Source organism: Oryzias melastigma, linkage group LG12 (genome assembly GCF_002922805.2).
Source record: "Oryzias melastigma strain HK-1 linkage group LG12, ASM292280v2, whole genome shotgun sequence".
In the NCBI taxonomy this organism is placed as follows: domain Eukaryota; kingdom Metazoa; phylum Chordata; class Actinopteri; order Beloniformes; family Adrianichthyidae; genus Oryzias; species Oryzias melastigma.
The window spans coordinates 1,921,138-1,934,113 of NC_050523.1; the positions used below are offsets into that span (position 1 = coordinate 1,921,138).

The 12,976-nt window shown below is 45.9% G+C and overlaps 1 protein-coding gene across 1 annotated transcript in view; it reads left to right on the forward strand.

Moving 5' to 3' along the window:
* LOC112163313 (unconventional myosin-XVIIIb) overlaps positions 1-12,976 on the forward strand; it is a 33,897-nt gene that overhangs the window by 20,102 nt on the left and 819 nt on the right. The window contains exons 29-42 of the mRNA XM_036214511.1: positions 235-358; positions 1,292-1,492; positions 1,562-1,672; positions 2,266-2,370; positions 2,869-3,030; positions 3,109-3,222; positions 4,046-4,162; positions 4,223-4,306; positions 4,372-4,509; positions 4,585-4,770; positions 7,175-7,308; positions 7,381-7,422; positions 9,489-9,653; positions 10,792-11,698. Coding sequence (XP_036070404.1) covers positions 235-358; positions 1,292-1,492; positions 1,562-1,672; positions 2,266-2,370; positions 2,869-3,030; positions 3,109-3,222; positions 4,046-4,162; positions 4,223-4,306; positions 4,372-4,509; positions 4,585-4,770; positions 7,175-7,308; positions 7,381-7,422; positions 9,489-9,653; positions 10,792-11,689 — 2,581 coding nt within the window. The 3' untranslated portion in view covers positions 11,690-11,698. The remainder of the gene's footprint in view (positions 1-234; positions 359-1,291; positions 1,493-1,561; positions 1,673-2,265; positions 2,371-2,868; positions 3,031-3,108; positions 3,223-4,045; positions 4,163-4,222; positions 4,307-4,371; positions 4,510-4,584; positions 4,771-7,174; positions 7,309-7,380; positions 7,423-9,488; positions 9,654-10,791; positions 11,699-12,976) is intronic.

Sequence of the window (12,976 nt, forward strand, 5' to 3'; positions counted from 1 at the left end):
AATTTCGAGTCACAAACACTTCCTGAATGAGAAAATCGTTTTTTCATCAGAATGAAAAAGTTCCTGAGAATGTTGAAACACGTGAAAAAGAAAATTCAGTTAAAAATCGTCTGCAGAAAACTGAAAGTCCTTAAGACTTTAGCTCTGTGATCTGCTGCTCTATGGAAGTTCTAAAGAATCCACCTAAAGAAAATCTTGGTCCTCTGAGATCTGCTCTGGATTCTGGGAGTTCAGGTTCGATTCCGAGCTGGCTCAAGCGCTGGAGGAGGCGGAGAACGAGCGGGAGCAGAAGGAGAAGGTTCTTCAGGAGAACGCCACTCTGGGGACGGAGATCTTCAACCTGCGCCGCAGCCTGCAGGTCTGTGAGGCTGAGGGTGGCCACGCCCATTTTTAGGCTGATGTTTACGCCGAAACTAAACTGTGATGTTTGTGTTGATGTTTGTGTTGATATTCACCTTAATGTTTACTGTGGGGATGTTGTTGTTGTTTACATTGTTGTTTGTGTCGTTTACATTATTTGTCTTGTTTACATTGTTGTTTGTGTCATTAACATTTTTGTTTGTGTCGTTTATTTTTTCTTGTTTGTGTTGTTTACATTGTTGTTTGTGTTGTTTACATTGTTGTTGGTGTCGTTTACATTATTTGTCTTGTTTACATTGTTGTTTGTGTCATTATCATTTTTTTTTTGTGTCGTTTATTTTGTTGTTTGTGTCGTTAACATTTTTGTTTGTGTCGTTTGTTTTGTTGTTTGTGTCGTTTACATTGTTGTTCGTGTCGTTAATATTGTTGTTTGTGTCTTTTACATTATTTGTCTTGTTTACATTGTTGTTTGTGTTGTTTACATTGTTGTTTGTGTCGTTAACATTGTTGTTTGTGTTGTCTAAATTGTTTGTCTGATTATTTACCCAAACATTTACTGTAGTGTTTTTGTGATGTTAACAATGTTGTTTGTGTCGTTTACATTGTTATTTTTGTTGTTTAAATTGTTTTTTATTTATCTTTACATATTTGTTTTATGTTGTTTACATTTGTGTTTGTGTCATTTATATTGTTGTTTACATTGTTGTTTTGTTGTTTACGTTTGTGTTTGTACTTTTTACTTGTTTACAAATATTGACTGATTAAGAAAAGATTTCTTATTTTCCGCTGATGTTGATGTTTACATGCGTTGTGTTTATTTGTTCATCAGTGTTTGTGTTGTTGCTGGAGCTCGTCTTCATTTGTCAGTAAAGTTCTGGTTCTGATGACGTCACAAACAAAGAAGTCTAAAGCGTTCGTGGCGTTTGTTCAGGAGAGCCAGTCGGAGGCGTCCCGCCTGCAGAAGCAGAAGGAGGAGTTGTGCGCTCAGATCCGGGACCTCAGCCTGCCGCTCCACCTCGCCACCGATTCGCTGCCCGACCTGAAGAAGCAGCTCCGCCTCCTGGAGAGCCAGGCTGGCGAGCGGATGGAGGAGATGGCCAAACTCAGCGCTCAGATCCAGCAGCAGCAGCAGGTCGTCGTCACTTCCTGTTCCGGCGCCGCAGGTCTTTCTGTCTGCGCTCATCGCCCTCTTCTCCCACAGGTCCACATGCGCTTTGAGATGGAGTTAGAAAGGATGAAGCAGATCCATCAGAAGGAGCTGGAGGACAAGGAGGAGGAGCTGGAGGACGTCCACAAATCCTCTCAGAGACGGGTGAGGAGGAGGAGGGGAGCTGATCTTCATCGGTCCTCACCTGGAACGTAGAAACAGGGAAAAACCACCTCTGGTAGATGCTTCTTATTCCAGATTACCCAGAATTCCCCTCTCTGTGGTCCTACTGCAAAGACCGGACTGGTTTAATACGACCTTTACTGTCTCCTCACTGCTGACCTTGTTGATCCGGGGGGTCAAACTCGATCGCACAAGGAGCCAAAATCCAGAACACAGCTTAGATCAGAACAGGATAAACATTTATTAAACTCTAAAACCACATTTTTAAAACTTTTAAACTGCAACCTTTTAACATAATTATGAATACTAAAAAGGCAGGAATATTATTCCAGAATAAATCAACTTAAACCTTAAATAACTTCCAATATTTTACTCTCCATAAAAATATTTTTGTCAAAATTATACAAGTTAGAAATGAGCTCAAGATAACATCAGGTCATTAATAACAATAAAATGATCTGGAGGGCCGGATCCGGCCCCCGGGCCGTGACTTTGACCTTCTAGTCCTCATTTTCTCCACTTTTCCCCAAACTTCCAGCCGGTCTCCATCAGTGAAATCTCTCCCGTTCTCTCAGCTCAGGCAGCTGGAGATGCAGCTGGAGCAGGAGTACGAGGAGAAGCAGATGGTGGTCCACGAGAAACACGACCTGGAGGGCCTCATAGCCACTCTGTGTGAGCAGGTAAGCCACGCCCCTTTTATCAAGGTCTCACTAGACTAAATGTTTTGTTTTAAAATATTCTTTTTTTACAAGCTGGTTTTAAAGTTCTCTCTGCTTTTATTTTGAAAGCTTTCTTCAGAGATCCTCCAACTATGAGTGTTTAGAGACAAATATATAAAAATAAAAGCTGCATATTTTAACTTTTTTATTTAGATACGTTTTTTTCTTGAAACAAATTTCTTTTTCTTTTCTAAAGCTTCAGTTTTTGTCATGTTTGATGTTTGTACTCTAGTCTGCAGACGTTATTTAACATGTTTTATTTAAATACTCATTTTCTAAATGATTCTTGTCCCTGTTGTTGTCTCTAATCCTTCCTGACGCTCTGCAGGTTCTGCAGGATTCTGTTGGTTTTGTTGAACAGCTGATAAACTGGAACGACTGAAAACGTTTGAGGAAGAAATCCAGACGTGATGCTGAAATCGAAGAACGTCGAGTGACGGATGTTCTGTGTTCCTGCAGGTAGGACACAGAGATTTCGACGTGGAGAAGAAGCTGAGGAGAGACCTGAAGAGGACTCGCGCTCTGCTGGCCGACTCGCAGCTGCTGCTCGCCGCCATCGACAGCTCGGGCTCCAGCCAACCAAACGGGAGCAAGGAGCAGATCGAGCGGCTGCACTACCAGGTAAGGCTCGGATCACGGCCCGACGGGTCGCCCGCTGGTCCGATGGGGAGCAGTGAGGAGTACTCGGTGTGTGTTCAGCTGGAGGAGAGCGAGGCCAGGCGGCTGGAGGCCGAGAAGGTGCAGAAGATGCTGTCGCAGGAGCTGGAGAACGCCCAGCTGGAACTGGAGAACCTCTGCAAGCAGAAGAGTCTGGTGAGTGGGAACGCCGTCCTCCGCCGGAGACGCCGGTCAGCCAGTCGCTGATTGAGCCGCAGATCGCATCTGCCTCAGTTAGGAGTCCCTTCAGACTAGTAAGCCCCCCCCCCTCAGCCAGGTAGCTACCAAAACACCTGTAGGTTTCAAAAGCTTTCATAAAAATCTGAAAGGAGGTGGGCGTGACAGGTGCTCCGCCTCCACGTGGCGAGAACATGACAGGTGTGTCCAAATCCAGACCTCAAGGGCGTCCAGCCATTGGAGCTAAACACCTGATCCAGGTAATCAGCAGCTGATGAGGCAGGATTTCTGGAAAACCAGCAGGTCTGCAGTTGTTGACTCCGCCCACTTTAGGCCACTAGCTAAAGCAGGTTTGTCAAACTCAATCACACAGGGGGCCAAACTCCAAAACACACCTTAGATCACGGGACGAACAGGATAAACATTTACTGAACACTCTAAAACTACATTTTTAGAAATTTAAAACCATTTAACATAATTATGAACTAGATATATAGACCTGTGATAATGCTAGTGTGAATGCTTGAAGCTGAATTTGGCTGCTGAAGATGCTGAAATTGATAGCTGAAAACACTGAAGCTGATAGCTAAAATATTAGCTGAATGCCAAATTAGCCTAAAAAAACTTAATAAACTTGGTTAGACAGAACAGCTAGCATGTAGCTGAAGTATTAGCTAAACTCCAAAACAGCCTCAAACATTTCAGTAAATGCCAAAATAGTCCAAAAAGCCATCGTTTAAAAGCTAGCTTTAGAACTGTAACCTTTTAACATAATTATGAATAATAAAAAGCGTGCGTCCAGGTGGATGAGCAGGTGACGCTGCTGCAGCACGAGAAGGCGGACCTCCTGAAGCGGGTGGAGGAGGACCAGGAGGACCTGAACGAGCTGATGAAGAAGCACAAAGCTCTCATCGCTCAGGTGAGTTCCTGCATGCCGGTCCCACGCCGCGGCAGATCCTCACCGTCTCCTCCTCCTCAGTCCTCCAGCGACATCAGTCAGATCAGGGAGCTGCAGGCGGAGCTGGAGGAGGTGAAGAAGCTCCGACACTCTCTGCAGGAGCAGGTGAGTCTGTGAGCGGCGGCGCGAGCGGCCCGAGTCCTGGCGTCATCCTCCGTCCTTCTCTGCAGCTGCAGCAGCGAGTGTCGAGGCTGCAGTTCCTGGAGGCGTCCACCGTGGGGCGCAGCATCGTCAGCAAACAGGAAGCTCGCGTCTGCGACCTGGAGAACAAGCTGGAGTTCCAGAGAGGACAGGTCAAGAGGTTTGAGGTGAGAGGACGTCTGTGAGCGCCAGGACCGAAGCTCCGCCCACCCTCATCTCCTTCTGTGTGTGGGGGGGTTCAGGTGCTGGTGCTGCGTTTGAGGGACAGTGTGGTCCGTTTGGGGGAGGAGCTGGAGCAGAGCGCCCAGGCCGAAGCCAGAGAGAAGGAGAACGCCCGATACTGCCAGCAGAGGCTGCAGGAGATGAGGGTGGAGATGGAGGAGCTGAGCCAGAGGGAGCAGGAGAGCAGCCGGAGGAGGATGGAGCTGGTAACCCCGCCCACAACGCCAACCCACACACACACACTCCTACCCCCCCAATCAAATGACCTTTGGATCAATGAATGCACCAAAGCTTCAAGGGTCACCAAACAGGGAAGTTGGAGGCTGACTCCGCCCACAGCCGAAACGTTAAGATCCAGTCAGGGGGCGGGGCTTAGGTAACATGACTGTTATCATTACTGGAGCTGCAGATCATGACGTGGAACTGAAACCTTTGACCAATCACAAAATCCAACTGTAATACCTCATTTCAACCTGTAGGGGGCAGCACACAGACGTTGTTTTAAATAAAAAGTTTATTTTAAATTGCCAGAAATTTGTCAATGACCAACAGAAAGAACTTTTAAAGTCTCATTTGTAGAAGTCAACAGACAAAAAAGTTGATGTAGGGTTTGTTTCCCTTTAACGACACACTCCGATAAAAATTGTGTTTTTAGAATCTTTTTGTGACATTTTTCTGATGCGATTAAAATAACTTTTTGAATATTTTTTATTCACATTGTGTAAAATGTTTAAAAATATATTTGTGACGTCAAAATTACACTGGGCGGGGCCACAAGCTGTCTGCTCCACCCCTTTCTGATGCAGACGAATAGATCCATGAACGTCTTTGTTTTCCTGGTCTGAGCTGGAATCTGGATCAGAACCGGACGACTGCATAGAAATGATGCTGATATCCTCCGGTTCTCCTTTGGGTTCCTCGTGTTCTCCTGCAGAGATTTCATTTCTCTGGTTCTGGAGGAACGGTTTGTTTGCCTTAAAGGTTCATTCCCCTCATGTCTGAGCCCTGAGAACGTCTTTGGGTTTAAGCTGCTTAAAACGGCTGAATAGTGAACATTTCATCCAAAAATAATCTGCAGTTCTGCTCTGAGGAGATCAAAGCCCGGCAGCTCTGAAGACGGTTCACTGGATGAAATTAAACCTCATCTGCTGAGGAACATCTGAACGCGTCTGTGAAGTTAAAACAGCAACGCCACATAAGAATATGTATTGGCCACGCCCACATCATTAGCATAAAACGAGTTTAATAGGGATGTACATATTAAATCAGGAGCGTCAAACTCAATCACACAAGGGAACAAAATCCAAAACACACCTGAGGTCGAACAGGATAAACATTTATTCAACTCTAAAACTACATTTTAAAACTTTAAACTGTAACTTTTTTAAAAATATGAACTAGATATACAACATTACCTGTGATTTATTTATTTATTTAAGGATCCCCATTAGTCTCAACCGAAGGTGAGACTATTCTTCCAGAGGTCCAAAAAATATATATATAAATATATTTTGTCAAAATTATAAAAGTTAAAATTTGAGAACAAGATAACATCGGGTCATTGATAACAATAAAATAAAATGATCTGGAGGGCCGGATAGGATTACACGGAGGGCCGAATCCGACCCCCGGGCCGTGGCTTTGACATGTTTGTTTTTACTGTAAAGCCTTTCTTTATGCAAACTTTTTATGCCTTTCTTAAATTCAAAATTAGCTCTATGGACAACAAGGTCAAATACAAAAGCATAAATAACAAATGTACATTTATCTGACCAAACTCATCAATACTTTTGTAAAACTTTTAGAGAAAACTGTCACGGAATTTACAAAATCTTGCAAAAACAAACTTTCTTTGACAGAAGGTGGCGCTAAAATCATTTTTCTTGAAATATTTGAACTTTTCTGTCATTGTAACCACTGACACAGTGTGTCTGTTAGAAAACTAACACAAATGAAGTTTACTGGACATCAACTCCATTCAGTTCCTCTATTGGTTCTGAAAGATCTCTGCATCTCCTCCACGTTGGGTGATGGAGATGGTTGAACAGTTTGTGTATTCAGACCCAGAAGGATCGTCTGTCGTTCCATCAGGATGTAGCGTTCCTCCCTCGCCGCTCGATCTCGTCCGTCTCTGCGTGGAGGACGGCGTGTTCTCCAACACCTAAACGACGAGCAGAAGGCCACGCCGATGCGTTCACGACCACGCTCATGACGCCTCCGTCTGCTCCTTCCTCCCTCTGTGGGTTATTAATCCTCATCGTCTCCTCAAGGTCATCCTCACACACGGTTACGCGTCTCCATGACAACCGCTGCACCTACGCCCGTCTCCTCCAACCCCACAGAGCCGCACACTTTGAACGCTCCTGAGCTGGAGCACGGCGCGGACATGAATCCATCAATCGTTCTGCGGCGTCGGCGTGCGTATGTCACAGTTTAGTCGTAAATGACCCGGCAGAGCGCCACGGGTCCTGAGCACGCCATCAGACGCTCGCCTTTGACTGATGAGCTCATATGAAGGTAATCGCCGCGGCGGATGGAGCCCCCGGGTCTTCACAGGTGGCTGGGGGGGGCAGGTTGGCCCCACCTCCCTGAACGTCTGTCTGTCAACAGGAGATGCAGGTGGAGGAGCTGACCGCCGTCAGGCAGACGCTGCAGGCCGACCTGGAGACGTCCATCCGCCGCATCGTGGACCTGCAGGCCGCTCTGGAGGAGGTGGAGTCCAGCGACGACAGCGACTCTGAAAGGTAGTGTCACTCCAGCGCCGCCGTGGAGACTCCGCCCCCTGTGTGGTTCTGACCTTCTGCCCTTAAACGCAGCGTTCAGACCGCCGTGGAGTCCTTCAGCCGCAGGAAAGACCTGTAAGAGGCTCTGAGTGACGGTTTGGCTGCTGTGGTGTGCAGGCTCAGGTGCTCAGGTGTTCAGGTGTTCAGGTGTTCAGGTGTTCAGGCGCTCCATGGCTGAAGAGCTTTAATGCTTAGCAATAAACACTGAAGGCCTCTCAAAGGAAAATTCACGTTTGTACTCACCAAAGGAGATAGGAAATAGTCTGCTCCCCTTTTCTACCAGGAAATAGTCTGCTCTCATTCACCATCAGGAATTAGTCTGCTCCCATTCACCATCAGGAATTAGTCTGCTCCCTGTCTCTACCAGGAAGTAGGAGAAATGAGGAGAACTCCTGCTGAGTTTAGAACCGGGTCTGCAACCTCTAAGACTAAAAGAGCCATTTTGGTCCATTTTTTTACAGACCAGAACCAACAAGAACCAGAAAGTACAAGATTATTGTTTAGAAAACACTCAATATTTACGTCTTTGAAGGAATTAAAAATGATTAAAGAAAAGTAACTTTCCTAAATTGTCTAAATCCTTCTTTAACTGTTTTTACTGCTTTTACTTTTGACAGCAGCACACATGAGTTCCTTCCAAAATAAAATACACTCTGTGTCAATTAAGGTTCTAGTTGCAGCAGTGTAACTTCAAAATAAAATGCAAGATAATCACATGTTATCATTAGCATTATGCTAGCTGTTTTGGCTAATTTAGACATGATTCCAGTTTTTTGGGTAATTTGGAGTTTAGCTCATATTTAAGCAGCTAAATAAATATTAGCAAAATTGGAATGTGGTTTTTTATTTTTGAGCAATTTTATTACAATTTTTTCAGAAATTTAGGTCAACTTCAGCGCTCTTTCGTAGCTCTTGAACGACATTTCCAGTCTTATCAAATTTAACTTTGTGCAAATAGCTTTTGCATTTTTAATAAATCCTTCAGCAGTTATAGTAAATTGTGTCACTATTTTCAGCTAAAAGCTTCAGCATCTTTAGCGACTACTATCAGCAAAAAAACATTCACACTAGCATCACAGGTAAGGCAACTTTTGTGGTTTTTAATTGTTTTAAATTGTATTTGTTTGAAACTTTAACCACTTTAGTGTAATTGAGCAAAATATAACTAATTTAAGATCATTTTTACACTATTTTGATGACAGTAAATTCAACTTTTTGTCTTAATTTTGTTTTGTGGTTTGATTGTTAAAAACTAAAAAGAAATGGAAAAACCTAAATTGATTATTTGACTCATTAGAATTTTCTTGAAAGCTAAATAGCCACATGAGGCTCTTGAGGCACCGGTTGCAGAACCCGGGTTTAGAAGAAACTCTGGACGAGTTGGTTTGATTTACTTCACTGATGACGGATCATCCGTCTGAACTTCACCAAATTCACCAAACCTTTAGTAGAAGAGAAACTTCTCTGGAAATCGCCTGTTGAACCATCCAGTCCTTCTGATGACTCGGATTCTTCTAGAAAAATGTGGTTCTGAGACCTGAGATCTTCTCAGGACCGTCTCAAATTCAGTGGAAGTTCTCCAGAACCAATTGGGGGCTCGTCCGGGATGAGGAGGTAGTTTTCCTCCAGGAGAGTCACTCCTCCACGATCATATGAAGCCATCAGCATGCTCCTCCCCTCCTGCGTCTTCTCCGTTAACCGTCACAGATGAACCATCAACTGTTAGTAACTCTTGACTTTGGTGAGTACAAAACTGTTCCTCAAACAAAAAAAGAGCAAACGCCTGAAAACAAAAGCTGGAATTGTCCTTTGAGTTGAGTGGTGCATGGCGACTAACCGTCCTTGACCTTCTGCAGTAGCAGAAACGTTTTCCTCCAGAACCGCAGAACACAAATGCAGATGAAAGATCGTTCTATTCTAGATCAACAATCATAAAAAATCATCAAACTGAAGAAGACTGCTGCTCTGAAAACCTCTCAAACGTCTTCTGGAAGTTCTCAGCTCAGACCTGCAGGTTTGAGAGGTTTTTCATGAGCCGGGTTCTCGTTCACCTTGAGAACCAGAACCGTGGTGTGATGGCGATCCTCTCACCGGGTTCTGCTGGCATGCTGCTAGCTCTGAGATAAACTCTGCTCCTGCAGCGACTCCGTGTCCAGCGTCGGCTCCGTCGGGACCGAGGACGTGGGGGAGGGGATCCGGAGGTGGGCGGGAGGCTCGAGAGGAGGATCCCGCGCCGGGGGCTCTCCGTACAGCAGCCAAGATGGCCGTCAGTCCGTCACCGATACCATGAGCACCTACAGCTTCAGGTGAGTCCATGAAAAAAACCTGGAGGTCAGTTCACCAGCCGTCCTCAAGGGGGCTTTTGTAGTCTGTTACTCTGGTTGGAGGAACAACGACGTGGAAACAATTATTAATGCACAATAAACAACTTCAAAAACTGGTTGAGTCCTGGTCTGATCTGGATTTGGTTCTGGTCTGATCCAGATTTGGGCCTGGTCTGATCCGGATTTGTTTCTGGTCTGATCCGGATTTGGCCCTGGTCTGATCTAAAATTAGTCCTGGTCTGATCCAGATTTGGTCCTGGTCTGATCCGTATTTGGTCCTGGTCTGATCCAGATTTGTTTCTGGTCTGATCCGGATTTGTTTCTGGTCTGATCCGGATTTGGCCCTGGTCTGATCTAAAATTAGTCCTGGTCTGATCCAGATTTGTTTCTGGTCTGATCCAGATTTGGCCCTGGTCTGATCTAAAATTAGTCCTGGTCTAATCCAGATTTGGTCCTGGTCTGATCCAGATTTGTTACTGGTCTGATCCGGATTTGGCCCTGGTCTGATCTAAAATTAGTCCTGGTCTGATCCAGATTTGGTCCCATTCTGATCCAGGTTTGGATGTATTCTGATCCAGAATTGGTCCTGTTCCAAGCCAGATCTAGCTCCTGGTTTTGATCCAGATTTGGTCCAGGTTTGGTTCTTGCCTGGTCCCATTCTGATCCAGGTTTGGTCCTGGTCTGATCCAGATTTGGGCCTGGTCTGACCCGGATTTGGGCCTGGTCTGATCCAGATTTGGTCCTGTCTGATCCGGATTTAGTCCTGGTCTGATCCAGATTTGGTCCTGTTCCAAGCCAGATCTTGGTCCTGGTTTTGATCCAGATTTGGTCCAGTTTTGGTTCTTGCCTGGTCCCATTCTGATTTAGATTTGGTCCTGGTGTGATCTGGGCCTGTCCTGTTCCAACTTAAACCTTAAATAACTTTCAATATTTTACTCTCCATAAAAATATATTTTCTCAAAATTCTACAAGTTAGAAATGAGCTCAAGATAAACATCGGGTCATTAATAACAATAAAATAAAATGATCTGGAGGGCCGGATCCGGCCCCCGGGCCTTGACTGTGACTCATGTGGTCTAGACTCCTGTTCGGTTCTGTAAGCGGTGTTTCTGTTCTTCAGGTCTTGTGTGGATCCGGACGATGAGGGTTCTGAGCCCGGGGGGGTCGGCGCCCCACACCTCAGCCGGGCGCCGTCCTCCTCGGCCCTGTCCGAGCTGCTGGATGGTCTTCGTAGACGGCGAGCGGCAGACGCGGCGGATGGGGGGGGCAGCACCGTCTCTCTGCCCATCTACCAGACCACGGGGGCCTCCACCCTCCGGCGGAGGTCTTCGGCGCTGTCCGTGGGGGCGGAGGACATCCAGGAGCCGGTTCCCAGACCCGGCATCCTCAAACCTTCCTCGCCCCTCCTGCCCCGCGCCGCCTCACGCTCCAGCGGCGAGGCAGACCCCAAACCCCCCCGCTTCAGCTCCAGCGAGGCCCCGCCCTCGCTCCCGGCGCTGCCCCGCCTCTCCTCACTGTCCTCCTCTCTTTTTCCACGGCGTCCTCCCTCGCTGTCCATCCCGGAGGAGGACTCGGAGGACTCCACCCGCTCCACGCTCGCCCCCGCCCTCCGCTCCCCCCAGGCCCCCCGCCACAGGGGGCTGGCTCCTGCAGACGAGGGGGAGGGGCCTCTGGGCTCAGAGCCGCTAGTCTTCCAGAACCGCCGTCTGACCGGAGATCGCGAGGACGCGGCGTCGGACATCCTGCCCGCCATCCGCAGGTCTCAGTCCACCAGCAGCCTGGCCAGCTCAGTGAGGGGGGGCCGCAGGGCGCTGAGCGTGCACTTCGGGGAGCTGCCCCCCTCCACGCGCAGTAGGAGGAGCTCCGACACCGAGTCGTCCAGCTCGGGGAGCTCGCAGGGCGGCGGGCCCAGGCGCCGCAGGGAGACCCCCCAGGGGGAGAGGCTGGAGGCGGAGGGCAGCGAGGGGGGGGACGTGGCGTCAGTCATGAGGAAGTACCTGAAGAAGGAGGTCGACTGAAGCCCCCAGGTGAGGAGGAGATCACACCGATGCAGAGGTCACGACCTCTGAGGCTCCTCCTGGTTCTACAGGTGTGAAAGGTCAAAGGTCAAGTGAACTCTGACACAAACAGGAGAACGAGGATCTCCGTCCTCCTGCAGAACCATGAACCGCACTCTGGTACGGTTCACTTCAGTGGGAACAGGGAGGAGGACTTCAGGGATTTCACTGGAAAAAATGTTTAAAAAGTGAAAAAATATAAAACATTTGTTCTTGTTTTTAGAGAATAAATCTGACAATAGAAATACTAGAACTCTGTTCTAGCTGTGAAGCCCCGCCCTCTTAACCTCCTGACCAAAGAAAAAACATTTTTGTCCAATCACATTTTATTTAAATCCAGTAAAAACTACAATTCCCAGAAGCCCCGCCCCTAGGGGTCACACTTGGGGTCATTAAAAAGCCCCAAATGTTCTCTGTAGAAACCAAGAATTAATGCAGGAAAATTACAGCTAAAAATATGTAAGACAAGATGATTTATTATTGATGATGATTATTGCAATTTCCCCACTGTGGGACAATTAAAGGATTTCTTAATCTTAATTTTCTATTCCTAAAAGTGTAAAATAAAAGCAGCGATCCTGATCATTGAATCCACAATTTAATCTTGAAATTAGCTATAAATGCTCATATTTAGATCTATAACCGGGAAATGGAAATACGATGTCCTAACATAAGTGAGAATTGTTTTAAATATTCACAAACATGTTGATACTCGTTTTTAAGAGCAACAACGGTCCAAATATTTTAAGTTTTGGACTCATTAAATTAGATTAGGATCACATGTATTATATATGATAAAGTTGTCAAAATTGTGTATAAATTACGATTTAAAAATCTTGTTTCTTTAGAGACTTCACTTACATTTAAAAGATGATGTTTTGAAGATCAAACGACTCTTTTCTATTTAAAATATGTTGTTCCATTGAACTGGAGAGTTACTGGTTAGTCAGTTAGTTAGTTTGGTCTTAAGATATTGAAACTAGAAAGTATTAGAGCTGCCGTAATCCATTATTTGAATAGTCACCTAATCATAGATTATTTTTCCCGATTAGTCGACTAATCGAGTCATTTGCAAACTGGATGTAAAACACAGATCTGAACCATCTTTAGCTTTAAACTAACTAAAAATAAAGATGATAGTTTGTTAAACTTTTAATGAATGGTGCAGTTTCTGGGATTAAAACAAGATTCCCTTTTTTCTGGAGTATAAATCACCAGAGGTGTGACTCAAACTCAGGAACAACTTAT